General features: G+C 36.2%; 1 protein-coding gene across 1 annotated transcript in view; it reads right to left on the bottom strand.

The window, feature by feature from the left end:
- The window catches only part of LOC150096147 (uncharacterized), a 155,844-nt gene extending 138,273 nt beyond the window's left edge, over nucleotides 1-17,571 (bottom strand). Inside the window, exon 1 of the mRNA XM_090409520.1 lies at nucleotides 17,212-17,571. Within this exon, the coding sequence (XP_090265646.1) occupies nucleotides 17,212-17,490 (279 nt within the window). The 5' untranslated portion in view covers nucleotides 17,491-17,571. The remainder of the gene's footprint in view (nucleotides 1-17,211) is intronic.
- Between the last annotated feature and the right edge of the window lie 4,015 nt (nucleotides 17,572-21,586).

Raw genomic sequence — 21,586 nt, 5'->3', positions numbered from 1 at the left:
TTTGAAAACAATAAATAAATCTTGGAGATTCAGTTGCAAACCCTGAAGAAAACATTGAATGATTCAGCTAGAGAAGCAGGTGGCGAGGGTGTAATTATAGAAAAATCAGAACTCCATTCTGAACTCAGGAAGTTAGAGACATTCAAGGAAAAGAAGAAAGCATATCGAAAATTCCTGGCAAGGAAGTCAGTTCATGCTCTTAGCGAATACAGAGGAAAATGTATAAAAGCAAAGCACTATGTAAAAACTAGCTAAACAAAAGTCATAGGAAGACTTTAGTAAGAGCATAGAAAATAAATATCAGAAAGGTGGCAAAATATTATGGAGACTACTAAAAAAGCTTAGAAATGGAGGAAAGAGTACTGTAAAGTAGAGATGATAAAGTTGACATGAAAGCTGAAGATAAAGATGTATGTTCTAGATATCTGAAGCAATTACTTTGAAAGATTGCTAAATGAAATCAGTGGTAGTATCAGCATAGTAGTAGAAAACACCCAACAGGAATACAGTCAGGAATATATTTCCATACTTGAAGTAGAAAAAGGCATCACAAACCTGAAATGTGGAAATGCAATTGGAGTAAATGAAATTCAATCAGAACTGCTCAAATATGGAGGTATAAAAGTTTTGCAGTAGTTGTAATGCATAATTCAGAAGACTTGATCAGAGGATCAAATTTCAGATGATTGAAATAGAGCTCTTGTAGTACCATCTATAAAAAAAAAAAAAAAAAGGAAAATAAAACTGTAAGTAAGAATTAGAGAGGCATTCTTACTGAATGTTCCTAATAAGATTTATGCAAGTATACTTGAGAAACAGCTAAGTAAAATTGTGGAAGGGAAGCTTGGTGAAGAACAAGCTGGATTTAGGTCAAATAGAGGTTGATAATCTTGACAAACTTTTTCAAATATCTTGACAAAGATTTCTCAAATATTCACTTTAAGGCAAATAGTTGAGAAATTTTTGGAATATAACAAGGATTTATATGAGGAAAGATCTTCAAAAATCCTAGTTACATGGTGTAAATGGGACATTATATTGAGCAATACATAGTTTTTATTTAAACTGTAAATCAGCATTCAGAATTGAAAGACATGCTCTTAGAAGTGTCTGAGCAAAACAAATTCAGCTATTCAGTGTAGAAGAAGTCAATGCACACCATAGATATCGATACACAATATCAGCACTGTGTGGTGCAAAAAATTGGCAATATAATAACCCTAAGAGACAGAGCATACAATTCTTCCAGCAATATAGAAAAAACAAATACCTCAGTTCGATCCCACTAAAGAATAGTTAGAATAGAACACTGGTTAATAAAATCTCAAAACAATCCACCATCTAGGCCAGCATTTCCCAAACTCGTTCCATGGAAAGTGAATAGAGGTTCCATGAAAAATTATCAAAATTAATATGAGCCTAGAATGGTTTTAAATGGTGTGATAAGTTCAAACATGTTTGAAAATTGGGTGCTCCTCACTTTGCATGTGGATTGTGCTATTAAGGCAAGTGCGCATGCCTTGACTCAGCTGCCCACGGTTGTCGACACTTCCAAGCGAAAGTGAAGTGTGGAGATATCAATTTTAGGAAACATGCAGTCACAAGCAAGGTCGATGCGATGTGCTGTGGCCAGCATGCCTGTAGTGTGTACTGTCGCATTTTTGCAATGCGATACAGCCTGCTGTGGTGATGGTGTGCACTTAGCTTTACATTGAATATGAGACCAATGATACTCGACTAACCGAAGACTCTAACCAAGGCGTTCCGTTAAAATTTCAGGATTTGTGAAGTGTTCCATCATAGAAAAAGTTTGAGAAACTCCGATCTAGGCCATCAAATGAACAAGGAAAACAAAATTACAAGAAAACAAGAAAAGTGGTATACTTCTTCCCTATATTTGGTCACTCACAGACAAGATAAGAAAGACACTACATCAACAAGGGATTAAAGTTGCTCTCTTTCCACTAAACAAGATTTCAGGTCTCCTAAGACCTATAAAACCACTCCACACTTAAGCAACTTGGAGTTTACAAGATTCTTTGTACTGGTAGAGTGTTATGTAGGAGAGATATGCAGGTCAAGAGAGATTCATCTCAGAAAATTTTAAAGACAGATATTAAAAAGTCATCTTTACCTATGGGAGTTGCCAAAAGGTTTATCACCTTTTTTTTTTTTAAATTACTCTGGATTTAGAGAAAGATGTTGAAAGTTTATTTATCACTAGGTTAGACTAAAATGAATTTAGTTTAATCCTTTATCATTTATATAAAAAAAAAAGGTGATAAACCTTTTGGCAACTCCCATAGGTAAAGATGACTTGCTACTGTTTCTGCCTAGTATCTCCATCTCTGGGCCTGGCTCCCACTGAAGAGACCTCAATAAAGGTTGAAACTAGTCTGGGTAGTGGCCAATCCCTTAATGCATAACAGTATACATATCCACAAGGAAATGTGTTTTGCATTATGGGAGATACTGGGTTAGGAATGTTGGTAGCTTGCTCCACCTTTACTACGAGTTGCCTTGGTGTTGCACTACTTACCCAGGTAAGTTAGTGCAACACTATATTCAGTCCTGAAGATATTTTCAGGCACAAACTTTGTTTGCTCTCACTGGGATAAAGGATTAAACTAAATTCATTATATTTCCTAGAAATAATATCTATATTATTTGTTCTTAACGATCATTTAAGGATGAAAGCCAGATTAACCAGAAGGAGACCTCCAAATAGCCTTTAAGGAATGCAGAGAACTGATTGGGATTTTTGACTTAATGTTCAATCATCACCTTTACATGGTGTGCTTCATTAGTAGCTACTGAGTTCTGAATGAATGAAGATGAGCTGGCAATCAACTTAGCCATCCAAATTGTACTGTTTATTTGCTTAAACCACAGATAAATATGATGGTACAACATGAAATTTCATGCTAGCTGGGTCATCACTGGTTAAATAAAGACTCCAGTTTTTTTTTTTTTTTTTTTTTTTTTGGGGGGGGGGGGAAACCAGGATGAACAATGAAAAGTCAGCTACTGGAATAAACACATCAGAAGAACTGAAGATAGGAACCATTAACATAAGGAGTATCAATGGAAAGGAAACTGAACTTGCAGAACTTCAAAAGTATAACATGGGCATAATTTGTGTTATTGTTGAGAACAAGACCGAAACGGTGAGATCCTACTAAATAATAAACATAGGATGTTAGATCAGACATTAATAATCAAGAAAAGATAGGAGTAGCAATAGCATTCAACACTGAACATAAAGATTAACTTCTTGACTGGAAATAATTTAAAGCAGTTATGTGAGGAAAATGGAGAAAATAGACAATGAAACTTATCTGTGCCTATAGTCCCACAGAAGGTTCTCCTAAGGAAGAAGAGTACGAAGTGAATCCCACCAGCCATACAGAGAGAAGTTTTGGGAAAATCTGGAGAAAAGGTCAAGCCTAATAATAATGGTATCTGCAAAATGTCAGTTCAGGATACAGACTGGTCATTACTAACACCATGTTCCAGCACAAAGATATGCAGAAGTTCATGAAAGTGATGTCTTCATCTAGTTCAGGATACAAGGGCATATACAAAGGATTTGAATTAGAAGTAATCATCACTTAATTCTTAGCAGGATTTAAAACAAATATCATATTGAAAAGAAATGTAAGAAAGTTTTAAAGCGAATTAAAGTTGAGCAGCTCTCACAGGTGAACTGTAAACTCAATTATACAAACATTAGTCAAGAAAAAGAAAGAAATACATCAAAAACAAGAATCAAACCTCGAAGTCATGCAACAAACTCTGAAGAAAACACTAGATGATTCTCTGCAAGAACAGAACATCAAAATAAAAATATGATGATGGACATAAGAAGTTAAAGAAGCAGTCCAGTACAAAGAAGTAGAAAGAATTAAAGCATCAGCATAGTAACGAGGGTATAAAGCACCTGTGGCAAGTGTCTAACTTGCACCCCAACGCAAAAATGACAAAAATTTAAATGTAACAAGTTATATTTAACACATTGCATTTAGTAAAATTTAACTTGTTACATTTAAATTTTCTAAATTTTTGGGTTGGGGTGCAAGTTAGACACTTGCCACAGGCGCTTCATACCCTCGTTATTGTGCTGATGCTTTAATTCTTTCTACTTCTTTGTACTGGACTGCTTCTTTAACTTCTTATGTCCATCATCATGTTTTTATTTTGGTGTTGATGATGGCAGCATGCACGACATCTAACAGAAATGCTGCCACTGCTCACTCCAAATCTAACCTCAGGCTGGATATGCTGAGGTGCCGTTTCAGGCTACTCTCTCTCTCTCTCAAGCTCAGACTACAATTTGTAGTCCAATGGATTCAGATCAGGACTTCCAGACAGCCAATCAAATGCTATGTGGTTGAGCACATTCACCTCCAACTTTTGTTGAGTAGTGGTCCAGTCCCTGAACATGGTGTTGTTCGGGGACTGTACCACAGGTTCCAGCACAGTGTCTTGATGCACTTTGGCAGACGTTTCACCCCTTTCTTGCATAAATGCAACTTGGATATCCCCACCAAACCATCACTGATGAGGGGTGATGAACTCTCTGAATCCTGGGCGCTATGGCACATGATGTGCAATCATCTGGGGCATATACCTGAACATTTTGGCAGGTTAAATGACTCTTCAATGGCCAAGATCTTATCTGTGAAGAGGATATCTCAGTGTCTGTTGTTCGTGTACTGCCGAAGAATTGCCATTGATTTTATCACCCTCTGCTGCATAAGTTGTGGTGTTAGGACATATCCAGTAGGACACACCAATAGACTCTCACCCAAGTTCATCAGTTAGTACATGTGACATCATTCTCTGTGAAACATTCACCTCTGGAGACATCACTTTCTAGGTTCTCACAGGATTACAGTGAAGGTGTGCCTTCATAGCTTTTACAAGCTGTTGCCTCAATGCAGCGTGGTCGAGATGTTCTTTGGCAGTCAGATACATCTTCTTCATTATAATGGTTAATAGTCAACTACATAAATATCCTACTGATTTCAAGTGTTTTTAGTGTTAAAAATAACAGGACCGCATTCCAACCTTGTGAAGTGCTATTACAGCAACATGGTTCTCATAATCTACCTACTGTATATGTTAACTCATACAGCTAGACAACTCTCTCTCTCTCTACTGATAAACACATGAATGTTAGCTGCGCACAGCACCACTACCAAAAAACCGAAGAATTACCTTTGTGAAATTTTGTGGGAAGTGCAGAAGTTGTAACAGTATTTATGACAATACTGTGCATATGTTCCTTTCAATTTTTTTTTTTTTTTTTTTTACATTTATAATTTTACAATTATTTTTAAAAAATTTAACCAACAATAGTACAAAAATAGCCTCTGGAAATTACAAAGATGCATACACTTATTTTAAAATATACACTCTGTTGATGGAGTGTCACAGACCAATGGCATAACATCTCAGTCATTCAATATGCATACAAGACTAAAAAAAAGCTATAAAAATTATTATTTTTTATTATTATTCAAACTCCGTGGAGTCGTTAGATTCACTGTGGTAGGTCCATCTTAAACCACACAAAATCTATGATACTACTTCTTAAACTCATTCATTGTTTGTGCTCTTACTACCATATCAGGCAATAAATTTCCATCATCCATGCAACAAAGCCACTCTGCACTCTCTTACCACTTCCATCTGATAAACACATGAATGTTGGCTGCGCACAGCACTACTACCAAACCGGGTTTGTGAAATTCTGTGAGAAGTGCAGGGGTGTGTAGAAGTTGTGACAGTATTTATGACAAAACTGTGCATATGTTCTTTTCAATTTTTTTTTACATTTATACAATTATTTAAAAAAATTTAACTAACAATAGCACAAAAATAGCCTCTGGAAATTGCAAAGATGCATACACTTATTTTAAAAGATACACTCTGCTAACACTTTCCAGCTTCACATCATTTGCAAACAGCTTAATATCTACCTGCAATCCTTTGACAATGTCACTGATACTAAGGTTAAACAATATGAGTCTCAATACCCGAGCGACTCCTCTTGTAACTGCTCCCTCATACACGATATCAGAGCCAATCCCAAATTCACAAACCTGATATCCAAACCCATATGCTATAACTTAACCACTGTACCAAAAGATATTATAGAAATAACGTGAATATAAAGTGCATATTTTTGATATTTTATCTGTATGGCCGTTTTTGGTTACAATGTCAAATCCTTCGTAAAATTCAAAATAAAAATAAAAATATAAAACAAAATGGCAATATATGCCTTTTCCTTATTAACTACTAGTTACTTTATTATAAAAGTCAATCAGATTACTAAAACAAGCATCCCTTAACAAATCATGCTGACCCTCATAGATAAAATTACCATCATCTGCCTAATGCTGTTTATGATCTTGCACTAATTTCTCCAAAATCTTAACTACAGAAGAAATACAAACTGGTCTACAGTTTGATGCTTCCATTAAATTTTTTCCCAAAAATTTTTGTAGCCAGATTCTCATTGAAAAGCTAAGTCAACGGAGCTGCCGGTTCCTTAGCACATTCTCATAAAACACATAGTGAAGTATCATCCAGTCTCATTGCCTTATTAACATTCAGAGAACTAAGTATTTGCAACAGACTCCCCTCATGCAATTCCAAACTTTAAATCCTTCCCATTCCTCTAGTGATACAACTCTTTTTTCCAGGATGAAATGTCCCAATAAAGTGATCATTAAACAACTCCACTATGCCTTTCGCATCATTCACTCTACTCCCATTTTCATCTAATGTCATTCTTCCACAATCGTATCTTCTCTTATTGGCCACATAATGAAAGAATTCCTTCGGATTTTCCTTTGATCTCGAGTCTAATGTCTTCTCAAATGCAAATTTTTCCTTTTATACCATACTAATCATGCTTTCCTAGCCTGAGTCTTATATATTCTTCATGCAACTGCTCTCCATATACTTTTTCTATAACCTCCTTTTCATCTGCAGTTCCTGTTTGATATTATTAGTTCTCCATTTTACATCAAACCACAAACTCTTTTTCACCTGAGGTATATAACTTGCCATTGCTGTTAATGAATATTTCTTCACTAGTTTCCATACACTGGTGATATCTTTCCCTTCCGATTCTTCCACGAATGGAACTGCCCTAAGCTGATTTCTAAGATTATTATAATCATCTGACTTGTTCAGGAGTGACAGGGAAAATAAAATGGGGGGAGGAGTGTTATTGATGATAGCTGATGAGCTGCAGCCAAGGAGAATAGAAGTTGAACTGTAGGATAGAGAAAAGAGTACATTTGAGGCTATTTGGTGTGAGATTGAGGCTAGCAGAACAAAATATACAATTGGGTGCTGCTATAGACCAGATGATGGAATAGATGTGGAGATAGTATGCATAAGTAAACAGAAGAAATGAGTGGAAGGAGGGTAATTATTATGGGAGATTTCAACTATGGTAACATTGATTGGAAGGAGGAGAGGACACATGGGAGGAAGGAATTGGATTTTATACAGTTATTAAGGGATAACTATCTGTGACAGCATGTAATGGACTAGGGGTCAGAGAGTGCTTGACCTAGTAATTGCAACTGAGAATTTGGCTGTAATGAATATGACCACGTTGCCACCAATTGGTGAGAGTGATCATAGGATCTTGACTTGGGAGGTGGCTAAAGGTGTGGAATTTACATTTAAGACAGGGTACATGTGAAATTATCGGGCTGGTAAGTATGACAAACTTAGGAATTTGATTGGTGCCATGGCATGTAAAACTGCAAGGACTGGATGTTGATAGTGCATGGGAGGTGGTTAAGAAGTGTTTGCAGGAGGCAATGGCTGACTGTATACCTAGAGTCCAAATAATAAATCAAGTTGGGGTTAAATGGATGAATAACACCATTAAGTTTGAACTGCAAAAAAAGAAACAACTGTGGAGGGAATTGAAGGAGAAAGGTGATCGGTAGGCACATGAACGATATAAAGCGCAGGTCAGAAGGGTAACGAGTGTGGTAAGAAAAGCAAAAGTGGATTATGAAAGAACAATAGTGCAGGCTAAAGAGAATCCCAAACAGTTTTTTCTTTTATGTTGCAAGTAAAAGAAAAAATGTATACAGCAGAATGATTTTAAAGAATGCCGATGGTAGGGAGGTAACCGAATCAGTTGATATAGTGGAATTACTGAGCAAGCACTTGGCAAGAGTATATCATCCAGGTGGTGACATTGCAGGAATGAAAGAACCAACAGCTTATACGGGAATTGTGGTGAATGAAGTGGAGGTGAATAGTCTATTACAAAACCTCAATGTGAGTACTCTGTGGGATTGGATGGTACACCAGTATGGGTCTTACGTGAAGCGGCCAAAGAACTGTTAGTGCCCTTGACCATATTGTTCAATCTGAGTCTTGGGTCTGGTTTAGTCCCGAAGGGGTGGAAAGAGGAGGAAAATAGTTGAACTGCATAAAGGAGGATCCAAGAATACTGTTGCAAATTACTGACCGATCGGCATATCAGGAGTCGTCGTCAAGGTCTTGGAGAAAATAGTCAAGAGGTAAATACAGGATTGGATAGATGAAAATGGGATACGGTATGGGGAACAGCATGGTTTTGTGAAGGTAGATCATGCCTCAGTAACTTGCTCACGTTTTATAACAAAGTGACGGCTGAACTGGATAAGGGTAATGGGTTTACAGTGATTCTGCCGTCACTTTGTTATAAAACGTGAGCAAGTTACTCACAAATTGAACCTTGCTAAAGGCCTTTGACAGGATACCACATAGAATTCTAATCAATAAACTGCAGCACATGGGGATGGATAGGAGGGTGGTTGATGGAGAGATATCAGAGAGTGGTTTATTCAGGAGTAGAGTCCAAAAGACGGCCTGTGACTAGTGGTATGCTACAGAGTTCTGTTCTTGGACCACTACTGTTCAATTTGTTCATTAACGATATAGGAAAGGATCTGAGAGGAACTGTTCATTATTGTTCTACCCAACTTTGCTGATGATGCAAAGTTGGGTAGAACAATAGTGAGTGCACAGGATGCCAAAATTTTGTAGGATGATTTGGATAGATTGGAGGACTGGGCTAAGGAGAATGGATGTCAATTTAATGTGGCAAAATGTAAGGTTATGCATTTTGGGGGTGAAAAGATTAGCAGCAGTATATCACATCGGCAGAACTGTACTCTAGGAGATTGGCGAGGCCAGGGATTTGGGAGTGTTGGTGGATAGGGAATTGAAGTTTGGGGGGGGCGCATCGTAAAAGTGGCTAAATCAGCTCATCAAATCACTTGGTTGCTGAAAAATACTTCAACAAGCAGAGACAAACAGGTTATTGTTCCTCTGTATCGAGCATTGATAAGACCCCATCTAGACAACTGTGCCCAGATATAGGTGCCAGGGTTTCTTCCTGATGGGGAGGAGGTGGAGAGGATCCAGAGACGAGTGACCTAGATGATAGCAGGTCTATGGAATGAACCTTATGAGAACAGGTTGAAGATTTGTGGGTTGCAGAAATTGGTTGATAGGCGGAAAAGGGATGATATGATTGAGACGTTCAAATTACTGAAGGATTTCTATAAGATTAATTCAGAAGATATTTTTGAGAATAGAACTGGTGGTGGGAGGACTAGGGGCCATACATGGAAGCTGGGCAAGAATGTTAGAGCTAGGGTTTTTACTTGGAGAGTGGTGAATGAGTGGAAAAAGCTGCCAGAGTCTGTTGTGGGTGCCATGACTGTAAATGAGTTCAAGGCAAAGTATGATAGATACTGTGTAAATGTCGAATAGTTGTTCTTGACATGATGTTAGGGCCTCCCTCAATGAGTCTATGGACTCCTTGGAGTTGCGCGTAATAATAATAATAATTCCACAAATTCCTTTCTTCTCTACAATTCTGCATGCCTACTCATCCCCCAAGTCAAGACCACACGATGTAATCTTTTCAACTGGAGGCCAGAATGACATTTCATTTACAATTAGGTCCTCTGATGACAGAGGACCTAATGGTGGATATGGGCAGAACAGGATGTTCTGCCCATCTCCACCATATACTCTCAAAACCATATAATCTTAATGCTATTTCCCTCCAATTCCTCTGCTCTCAGAGGACACAACTCATCACAAATGCAGTGGTGGAGTAAGCAATACTCCACCACTGCATTTGCACTTCCTATTCTGCCAAAATTTGCTATACCCCTTCTATTTCTATTTTTGTCAGTATATCATCTTCTGTTAACCGTGTTTTACTGATCCCAATAATCTCTGGACCGGCTGAGGCAATCAATGCCACTAATTCATTTTCTTTATTTCTGATTTTCCTTGATTTGTAAAAAAGAAATGGCAATGAATTGTCAGCATTTCTATATTTATTATTATTCCCTCCAGACTCCATTTGACTGTGCATAGCACCATACATTCCCCCATCTACTGAGTGTCTATCTCCACAAGGGATCACCTCTGCTTCCATCCATCCTGATAGCTTTAATTTCCCCCTGTACTAATACTCTCACTTTCCTCAAGAACAGCATTCTCTCTAGATGCCAATATCCTTGCTAACAAAATAAATAAATAAATAAATATAAGTGGACATGGAAAAGTCCAAATGAAAAACTAGTGAAATTGACTTTATCCTCAGCAATAAGAAAAACATCTTTCTAGACTGCTCTGTCATAAACACCTTCAACATCGGAAGTGACCATCATATGGTATGCAGTAAAATCCAAATTAACTGCCAAAAAGAAAGAAGAAAAATGTTTTGGAGATCAAAGCAAAACATAGATGTACACAAACTCAATATTAAAAAAGATATATTCCAACACGAACTAAACAATAGATTTAAACATCTTATTATAGATGACAATGCTGATCTATCAGAAAGTAATGACATTATTACTCAAAACCTTTTACAATGCTTGCCTTGAAATAGCTGGTACCACAGAACAGAAACAAGACAACTTATGAAGAAATGAATGAGAAATGAAACAATCAATTAACCTACAGAATAAAATTGAATACAATGAATTGTACAAAACGATCAGAAAACATACCACAGAAGAAATAAGAAAATTCTATTGTAAATTCATACAACAAACAATTGAAAACAACTGTAATCTCAAAAAAGCCAAACAGCAACAAACAAATGGTTGCAGTCAAAGGACAAGACAGGACCATCACCAGAGATAAATATGCTATAGCAAAAAAGAGTTGAAGAATTTTACTCAATATCACATCAGGATGATGAATTAAATGAAGAAGAAGACAACTATGACACAGCTGAAGTACCACAGATTCTACCAGAAGAAGTTATATGGAGCATCCAAAGCTTGCAAAATGGGAAAGCTGCAGGTGAGGATGAAGTTATAACTGAACGTTTAAAAAAAACAGGTGGAGAAATAATCTACAAACTCTTAGCAAAAGTATTTACTTTATGCTTGAAGAAAAATGATGTACCAACAACATATAAGAAGGCTACCCTAATTCTAATACATAAAAAAGGTGAGATAGAAGACTTGACAAACTACCAACCTATCAGTCTACTATCAGTAGTTTACAAAAGTCTTAGCCCATAGGCTTTGTGCAACTCTAGACCTAGCACAACCAAAAGAACAGGCAAGCTTTTGAAAGGGCAATACTTAAAGCATTACGAAACTAACAGGTGGAGGAGCCATACATCAGAACCATCAAATCAGCATACACCAATGCCACAGCAGCAATTCATTTCAATGGAAACATCTCTACTGTGGGAATGCAGAGAGGTATAAGACAGGGTGACACAATATCTCCAAAATTATTCACAGTGTGCCTAGAAGAAATATTCAAACTTCTTGATTGGGAAGGGAAAGGTCTGAAGATAAATGGAAGATATTTAAGCCATTTATGCTTTGCAGATGACATAGTCATCTTTACTTCAACTGTGCATGAATTACAAACTCGTATCCATGAACTCCAAATTTCTAGCAAAACAGCTAGCCTAAAGATAAACCTAAAGAAGACCCAAGTTATGTTCAATGACTACATCCAACCAGAAATAATAAAAATCAATAATGAGGAAATTAAACAAGTAGATCATTACATATATTTAGGACAACAGATATCAATGGAACAAAATATCATGAACTAAATTAAAAGGCACACGATGCTTGGGTGGAAAGCGTTTGGAAAATTAAATTCAATATTCAAAAGCCAACTACCATTATGCCTGAAGAGAAAAGTTTTTAACCAATGTATTCTTCCAATATTGACATATGGCTGTGAAAACATGGACACTGAATGCAAAGGAAATTCAAAAATTAAGAACAACACAATTTAGTATGGAAAGGATTATGCTTGGTATCACAAGATTATATCACAAAAGGAATTATCATTATTACATAGCACCTCCATGGAGTTCAAAGACTCATTGAGGGAGGGCACCTACTCCACAACTCTCCATCTCCACCACTCGATCCACCAACTACAACTATGTTCATCATCTATTGGCGACTACCACCACTAGTATTTTCACAGACAATCACAAACATCCATGCCCACGGCAGGATTTGAACCCACAGCCTTTTGGCTGGAGAGCGGATACGCTAATCACTCGGCCAACCAGGCTGGAAGGATGAATACGCAGATAAGAAATCAAACCAAAGTCTCTGACATCAAAGGAAGAGTGAAACATCTGAAGTGGCAATGGGCTGGGCATATTGCTCGAAGACAAGATCAACGATGGACAAAAATAGTACTGGATTGAATTCCACGAGAGGAAAAAAGGCCACAACGTCGACCTAAATCATGGTGGATTGATGATATCATCAGATTTACAGGATTGACATGGAAAAGGAGAGCCATGGACAGTTTTGGAGTAATCTTCGAAAGATCTTCATCCAGCAGTGGATCGACAATGGCTGATAATAATGATGATAAATATATAGATTCTTCATACTGACATGGGACTTTCTGATAAATTTTATTTGTTAAATACATTTGCATGTTAAATTTCCTTAACTTAATAGTGTTAAAAATACAGCAAAAGTGGCAGAACACACTAAAAATGTGATAAAATCCTGCAGTAAGCTAATTTTGTCTCACTGAAACTTTCTAGCAAAAATTTTGAACCAATACTTTGCACAAAAAAAAAAAATATATATATATATTCATAGGATGTAAATGGAATGCATGAAAAATAATTGATTACTATAAAATGTTAACTAAAGTCTATGTGTCTCAAAACGAATAAAAATTACAAAAAAGAAAAATGAAGGACATTTATATCCATACATGATAAATAAACCTTAAGTTATATATATTGAAATTTTGGGAAAACGTTGAAAAAAAAATTGTATGAAACAAATTGATGCAATTTAATTCTCATAAGGATGTACTACTTAAAGTTCTGATGTTAGATTTTGACTTCTAATAAACAATGATTACTTACTTTAGAAACCATTTGACAGATTACTACATAAGAGGATGTATAAGTTATAGCAAATAGGTTTGGATAATCTGTTAGTTGACTTTATGGGAGACAGATTCCCTAAATAGTTATCACAGGGTGATGTATAGAGGGAGCTATGTCTCTGACAAAGACAGTTATCAGTGGAGTCCCACAGGGTTCTGCCCTGAGACTACTGCTGTTTAATCTGGTTGGTGACGATATAGAAAGTGGATATTCAACTGTTCAAATGTGATGCAAATTGGGAAAAAGTATTAAGAAAGACTGAGTAACTGGTACTACAGAGTGATCTGAATAGGCTGGCTATGTGAGTAGACCAGTGGAGATGCCAATTTAACGCCAATAAATGTAAGCATGTAGACTTTGAAACTAAGAACAGTAATGCTGTGTATCACATTGATGGGAATGTATTACAAGAAGTGGAAAAAGTGAAGGATCTTGGGATAGTGTGCATAGAGAATTGAAGTTTAAAGGACATATTGCAAAAGTAGTCATTGTACAAGGCTCTGGACTACTGTACACAGACTTGATCACCAGGGTTACTAAGAAAGAAGCAAGCTATGGAAAAGGTTCAGAGGATGCAGTATGGAGTTTGTAGAATAATGACATTTTTCTTTTCTTTTCTTTTTTTTTTTTTGAGAAGCTATTCACAAGAGACTGGTCAGCCTATAGCACTAGAAACACATGGTTGGGAGACTATTCCAGAGGGCAGCAGTAGAAGGGGTATGAATGAAGAGGAGAAATGTGTTGTGTGGGTTTGGAGTTGAACTGTGAAGGTACTGATTGACTGCTGCACATGTTTGGATAGATTTGACAGAGGGTGAGGAAATAATTGATGCCATTTCTGATAAACAGAAACTGAATGTCTGTGTGAGACTGAGGTGTGTGTGGGTGGGAGGGGGGGATGTAAAAATTTGGTAAACAGATGGAGGCGGAAGGATATGATTTCCCTTAACAAGAGTTAAGAGAAACTTACATAGATACACAGGCAATACACAAGATATTTTTCAAAAGGTCGAGGAAGGATGAGATATGACAGATATCTGTTACATTACTTTTTACTTATTAAGTTATAAGTTATTATAAATTAAAATTTTTGCATTTTTCACAATTTAAAACTGCAATTTCCTCTAAAATTTAGAACTTTTGTGGGCCCTAATTATACTGTGAGCCTCTGTACCTCAGCTGCTTTTGACAAAGCCCTTTGGTTGGGAAGACCTAGGTATGAAGCAATGAACCTTTAACATGACTTTTCAATCAAAGATGAGCTTGCCGGTCTCATATGGGGGATGGTGAGATTTTTCTCCTGGAAAGTCATTTTTTTTTCTCTCAAAACAGCCCCATGAACACACATAGAATACTCTGGGATAAGGAAAAGAATGTGAAATCGCATTCTATGATGTGTTGGATAAGGAAATTTCATACACATTTATATATTGACTCTGCAAAGTCATTTGATAAATTACCACATGACAGATTACTGTGTAAGCTGCAGAAGATGAGATTAGATAACAGATTGATTCGATGGATTGAAGACTGACTTTCTGAATGATGCCAGCAAATGGTGTATGATGAAGCAAGCATACATACACCAGTGTCTCAAAACAGGAAGGTGAGTAGTGGCATGCCTAAGGGTTCTGTTCTTGGGCTCCTACTGTTTAACTTATTTATTAATGATATTTTATATGGACTTCAAATGTTTGCTGATGATGCAAAAGTTAGTAGAATTATCAGGAGTATCGCTAATGTTAATTTTCTCTAGGAAGATTTGAACAGACTTTTGACATGGACAAAGGAGTGGGGTTATAGAGTTAATATTAATAAATGCAAGGTACTCGTCTTTGCAGTGCAGAGAAATAAGGCTGCATATTGTATTGGTGAAGTTTTGCTTCAGGAAGTAGATGAGATTCAGAATCTTGGGGTGATGGTAGATAGTGGATTCAAGTTTTGTGATGTGCCTTTGCCAACACTGGGAGCAGAGTGTTGGCAAAAGTTGTACATCATATTGCTGCTATTATAAGTACATTGATATGTATGGATAAGGAGGTAGTGGTGCCTTTGTATAAGGCATTGGTCAGACCACACATGGATTACTGTGCTCAAATTTGATTGCCTAGTTTTCATTGTGATGTGGAAACACTAGAGAGAATCCAAAGGCAAATGACCAAAGTGATATTGGGACTGGAGTGTTGGATATGAAGAGCAATTGAGGAAATGTACAAGTAGATTACAGAGTTTGGTGGATGGGAGGAAAAGAAAAGACATGATAGAGACCTTCAAGTTGGTTAAGGGATTTTACCAGACTAATACAGAAGGAATTATAAAGAGAGTGGACAGTAAGATGGAAAAAGCGAAAGACCATCCCTGAAAGTTGCATAAAGATGTGGTGAAGAAAGGTGTGAGGAATAGATTTTTTTTATGTGGGCTCTTCATAAACGGAGCACAGTACCAGAGTGCATTGTGAATGCAGGTAGCATAAATTATTTTAAGGTTCAATATGATAAACATGTTGCTGGTTGAGCAGGTATTCCACAACGAGTCTATGGACTCCGTGGAGGTTACTGTAACTTCCACAGACTCTATGAAGGTAACTGTAATAATAATAATTCCTTAGTAATGTAGCATTGCTACACCACCAACCATTGGGTTCAGGGAAAACACACAATCATACTATGCATGGAGGCTCACAGGTACCATAACCTGACCCTAAGTAAAGCAATGTTACAGAAAAACTAAGAGAAACTGTGCAAGTCAAATGGCCACTAATATCTTAGTTTAACAGAAGTATTAGTGTCACATGGCAATGGTCTATTATGGTTGCAACTTTTGACCTCTACTCAATTATGGAATATAAAGAGAATGAACAAAACAAGCGGTGGGGGGGGGGGGGCATCCTAGAGGTTAATATAACAGCACACAAAATATAACACACAAAGAATTTTATTTTATTTATTTTTTGCTCTAGCAGATCTACTATGATTTTGGTTCTTCATTAGAGATCCACAAATGACAATACTAATTCAAAAATATTCTGTGGATTTTGGAAAGAATTAGGTCAAAACTAGATATAGAAAATATAGCAATCTAAAATCAGTCAGAAATGCATCAAAATACTATGTTACTTTTCTTGTAAATAAAATTTTAAATAGAGGAATGTTTATATGTACATTTCATACATGTCATTTGAATTTATATGCATATTCTATATATATTATTATATCCTCGTATGCTCAGCAGTTTATTAAATAGGCTCTGTACGTATGCAAATAGGTCACACATCTCTTCTCCTAATCCTCCCCCCCCCCCAAAAAAAAATCCTTATACGTTTATATCTTCATTTAAATTTCAGCTGACCTTAAATATCTAAATGTTGAGCTCCTTTGCCTACCTGAAAGCGTTATTCATATTACTTTAAAATAAACAAAGATGCAAATTTGCCTCAAAACGGGATAAATGTAAAGAACGACGCCTTATTATGTATCTGTCCACTAGATTGCTATGTACATATTACTTAGACATAAATATTTCAAATATTCTTCGGTGCACAAAAATGACATATGAATGAATCACAACAAACTTATTCATACATATATTACACAAATATGTTATTCATACAGTTGTTTTTTCATAACTGTGTTAGGTATATTTATTTACTAATAATACAAATCGTTGATACAACTGTATGAAACAGATTATCTTTATCCATTAAATAAATTAAATTAAAATCACTTTATATTTACTCATAATTTACTTGCCTTTGCTTTCTCGAGATGTTGACTTTCACCTTCAACTATACTTAGGGAAATTTGTATATCTTGATGTGGTCCTTCACTTCCGGAAGAAGCATCTGATCCAGCTGTCATAGCGCTTTCTGCAGCAGGTATCCGCTCATGTGTTGGTATGATAACCTCAGTCTCTTCAGAACTTGGAATTAAGTCCAGCGATACTCCGTACAAGAATTTTATCCTAGACAAAATTTCACTTAAATTTTCGTACTGTGCTCGCGATGTACACAGAACAATATTTCTACTCATCCCTGTTCCTTTGTTGTTAACAAGTAGAGAATAATATACAATTAATTTCGCCTACATATTACAGCCAAAATACTAACAACTCCTTTCACCTCCTCCGCCATAATGGAGGTGAGATTCCTAAGCACGCCCTGGATCGAGGTTAGTGTCCGGGATACCTGGTGCTACCTGATCGTGTAAAAAATCGAATGAGGACAATGTCTCCAATTTAGTAAAACTTACGAGACACTAAGCAACGGATTATAAATTTCGTTCTATCGTTACTATTTTTAAGCCTCCTTCCATTTTCAGAGTAATTGAAACGTACGAAACAAACCAGCAATCGATAAAGCGTTTCATTAACCGGAAGGTTTAATTCACACAAGATTTTCACCATTAAAGGAAGAAAAAAATATGCCGAGCATTTCTAGGCTATTTTTATATATTTAGAATTAAAACTTTAAAAGGCTGGCTACTTTTCTACTAGTTTTAGGAATTAAACTATTCGTATCTTATAAATTCTAGTGTGTGTCTATATATATATATATCCAAGGTAAAAAACTCTCTACATCTATCTCTCATCCTGAGATTTTTATTTAATAAGGTCAAAGTACCTTATGGTAACTTGTTTTGGTAAAATATTTATAAGCTCTGTATTACTTAAAACTTGGTATTTCTTAGCCTGGCTCCCACTGACGAGACCTCAATAAAGGTCGAAACCGGTCTGGGTAGTGGCCCCTTGCCTTTAATACATAGTATCATACATCTCCTCCAGGAGATGTGCTTTGCATTAAGGGTAAATATTAAGAATAGTGATCAGAGCTTATGCTACCTTTCCCACAAGTTGCCTTGACTTGCACTACCTGCAGGGTCAGTTAGACTTGCAACACTTGCAGGTCCACAAACTTGACTAACTTGTCTGTTTGCTTACTTGGGAAATGGAGTAAAAAACCAGGTTTATATTTAAAATAGTTTGGTATATATATATATATATATATATTACACAATTCGGAAAATATACTCACTGAGACAACTTCCCATAATTAATACAAATACTACAAATTCTATTTTCCGCCATTTATTGTTTTTAATAACCCAATTTTAAACGATGGAAGAAAAAAACAAATAAATACAATAAAGAGAGTTTAAATTTTCAGTTATCAGTGAAATCCAGTTGAAAAAGAAGTCCTGAGAAAAGTTACGAGTTTGTTATACTCATAAACTTGTTATCTACGAACAATTCTGTGAAATATATATAAATTACATTAATTTATTTTTGTCATTAAGAAGTCCTGAATTTCCAGGACATACAAAGGAAATATCGTGAGAGTGCATTTTAAATATTTCCTAGGACTGTGAACACACACACACACACACACACACACACACACACACACACACACACACACACACACACACACACACACACACACACACACACACACACACACACACACACACACACACACACACACACACACACACACACACACACACACACACAGAATATAAAAGAAAGAAAAGAAAAGATAAAAAATAAAAATAGCTAAATGGCTTTTATGTAAAATTTTTCTATTTCCAAGTAATTTCTATATATATAACTCTCACACCCGAAAGGTTGTAAACCTTTAGTATATTAGCACCAGGGGCAAGCTAAAGATTTTTTGTTTTTATTATTATTTTTTGAATTATTTCATTTGGTGTTTTTTTTTTTTTCTATTTTCTTAAATTCATTTTTGCCTAGTCTGGAGACCCTGCTCTAGAGATCAGACAGAACTTTTTCAAGCAGCTTCAGGCGCCTCAGAGCTCTGTGCTTGGGCCGTTATTGTTCAATTTGTACATAAATGATATCGGAAATGACTTGAAGGGAGATGTTCAGTTGTTTGCTGACAATGCAAAGTTGGGAAGCGCAATAAGAAATCAAGCTGCTGTTGAGAGTTTGCAGAATGATTTAAATTAACTGGCAAAGGGTAATGGACGTCAGTTCAATCTGGAAAAGTGTAAAATTTGCATTTTGCGGTTAAAAGAACCAGCTGTGTACCATATTGATGGAACTGGTACTCCAAGAGATTGATGACGCTAGGGACTTGGGGGTATTAGTGGATAGGGAGTTGAAGTTCAAAGGACACATTATTAAGGTGTCCAAGATAGCACATAGGATTACTTGGTTCTTGAAGAACACACTAACATCCAGAGATAAAGAGTTTGTCATTCCTCTTTATTAGGCGTTGATACTTCCACATTTGGATTACTGTGCTCAAGTCTGGTCGCCTGGATTCCTTGGAGATGAGGAATTGGTGGAGAGAGTTCAAAGGAAAGTGACTAAGTTGGTGAGTGGTGTAAAAAATGCTCTCTACATTGATAGATTGAGAGCTTGTGGATTACAGAGGCTAGTTGCTAGGCGGAGGAGGAGATATGACAGAAACATTTAAACTACTTAAAGGTTTTTATAAGATTGATGCAAGGTAAATATTTCAGCTGTGTGATAATGATGGAAGAACAAGAGGTCATCCCTTGAAATTAAGGAAAAGTGTGGTTAACAAGGGTGTGAGAACTAGATTTTTTGCTTGGAGATTAGCGAATGAATGGAATGCATTGCCTTACTCAGTGTGTTGTGAGTGCTTCGCCTGTAAATGAGTTCAAGAACAGGTATGATAGATCTTGTTTGATAGTTTAGGTCTCCCACGAAGAGTCTTCTGACTCCATAGAAATACTGATATAATAATAATAATAATAATAATAATAAGCGAGGTGGTGGTCTCCAAATGATGAAATTCATCTACCACCTAAGAACAATCACAAACCTCCATGCCCGCGACGGGATTTGAACCAGCAGCATGTTGGTTAGAGAGCAGATTCAATAGTATTACTATTATTACGTGATACTTCCAAGGATATGGTTTTGCTTTTATGTATTTTCCCACACACTGGAAATTATTAATTTTCTTTTTTTTTTTTCGATATTTGTTGAAAAGGAATTTCAAAAACACTGAATTAGACCATTTCTGCATAGTCTAAAGAGTTGCGAATCTATTTTTTTTTTTTGTTGTGTCCAATCGAGTAACCTTTAAATCTGCGAACTCATCGTAAACATGTACTAACCCCCCCCCCCCATTTTCTTTTTCTTCTTCTGATTTTTCACCTTCTAAAATTAGGAATCGATAAATATGGCCTCTTCTGCTTGCACCCGCTCAACAAGTAATTTGCATCCTAAAGTATCGATTTCTTCCTGATTTGTATTATAAAGTTGGCTTATTGAATTTCAAATATAGTAACTATGTGTTTATTTTTAGTTTCATTTTAAATGTTTTTCGATAGTAGCCACGTTTGCAGTATGCCATAAGTAAACAGTATGCCACAAGTCATACAAGTTTATGACTTATAGCATACTGTTTCTGTGGATAGTCAAGGATTAAACTAAAATAAGAAATCTGTGTCGTTCTTAAAACATTTCAGATGATAACTGCAGCAAAATCCTCATAGATACAGGGGAAAGTTAGACAGCATAATTGGTTTGAAGATGAAATTGATGGTGATTGCTGCAGATCGAGTATGCATAGTTTTATATTTTTTTCCTCAGTTTTAAGTGGCAGAACACGATGTAAACTTAAAACTTAGATGAACATTGTCTATGAAAATATTGAAAGGGGTGGGTGGAAAGAAGAGAGCCAATGTTTGTTTTACCTGGAATAGATAATTAAGAATTCCACTGCATTCTGTTGAACAAAATCTAAATTTTTAAGGCGTTTTTTTGTAGTAACTGCTTGCTTTACAGAGCAGTTACATAGATGAAAATCACAGACAAAAATGGAAGCAGAGCTTAAAAATGCTGCGTCAACTATAAATGTTGACTCAGTATTAAAGACAGGGGAAATTTGCAGTTATTTTTCTTCCAATGAGGAATATCTCGCATTGAATATCAACTAGGCATTATTGAATATAGGATCAGGTGAAAAGGATTCGTATGGATTTTAGATTGAAATCGACAAGGTTTTCTTCCTCCCTCATCCCACTGATGAATCGAATGAAGATTAAGTAAGAAGTTTGCAGCAAATATTTTTACGATCTTTATTGGTATGTACATTCAAGATTCATGGGATGAGAAAGCCAACAGTGCAAA

Source organism: Typopeltis vanoorti, chromosome 19, assembly GCF_054136105.1.
Source record: "Typopeltis vanoorti isolate ZY-2024b chromosome 19, IOZ_Tvanoo_1.0, whole genome shotgun sequence".
Classification (NCBI taxonomy): Eukaryota; Metazoa; Arthropoda; class Arachnida; order Uropygi; family Thelyphonidae; genus Typopeltis; species Typopeltis vanoorti.
This window is presented reverse-complemented; position numbering and strand designations above follow the sequence as displayed.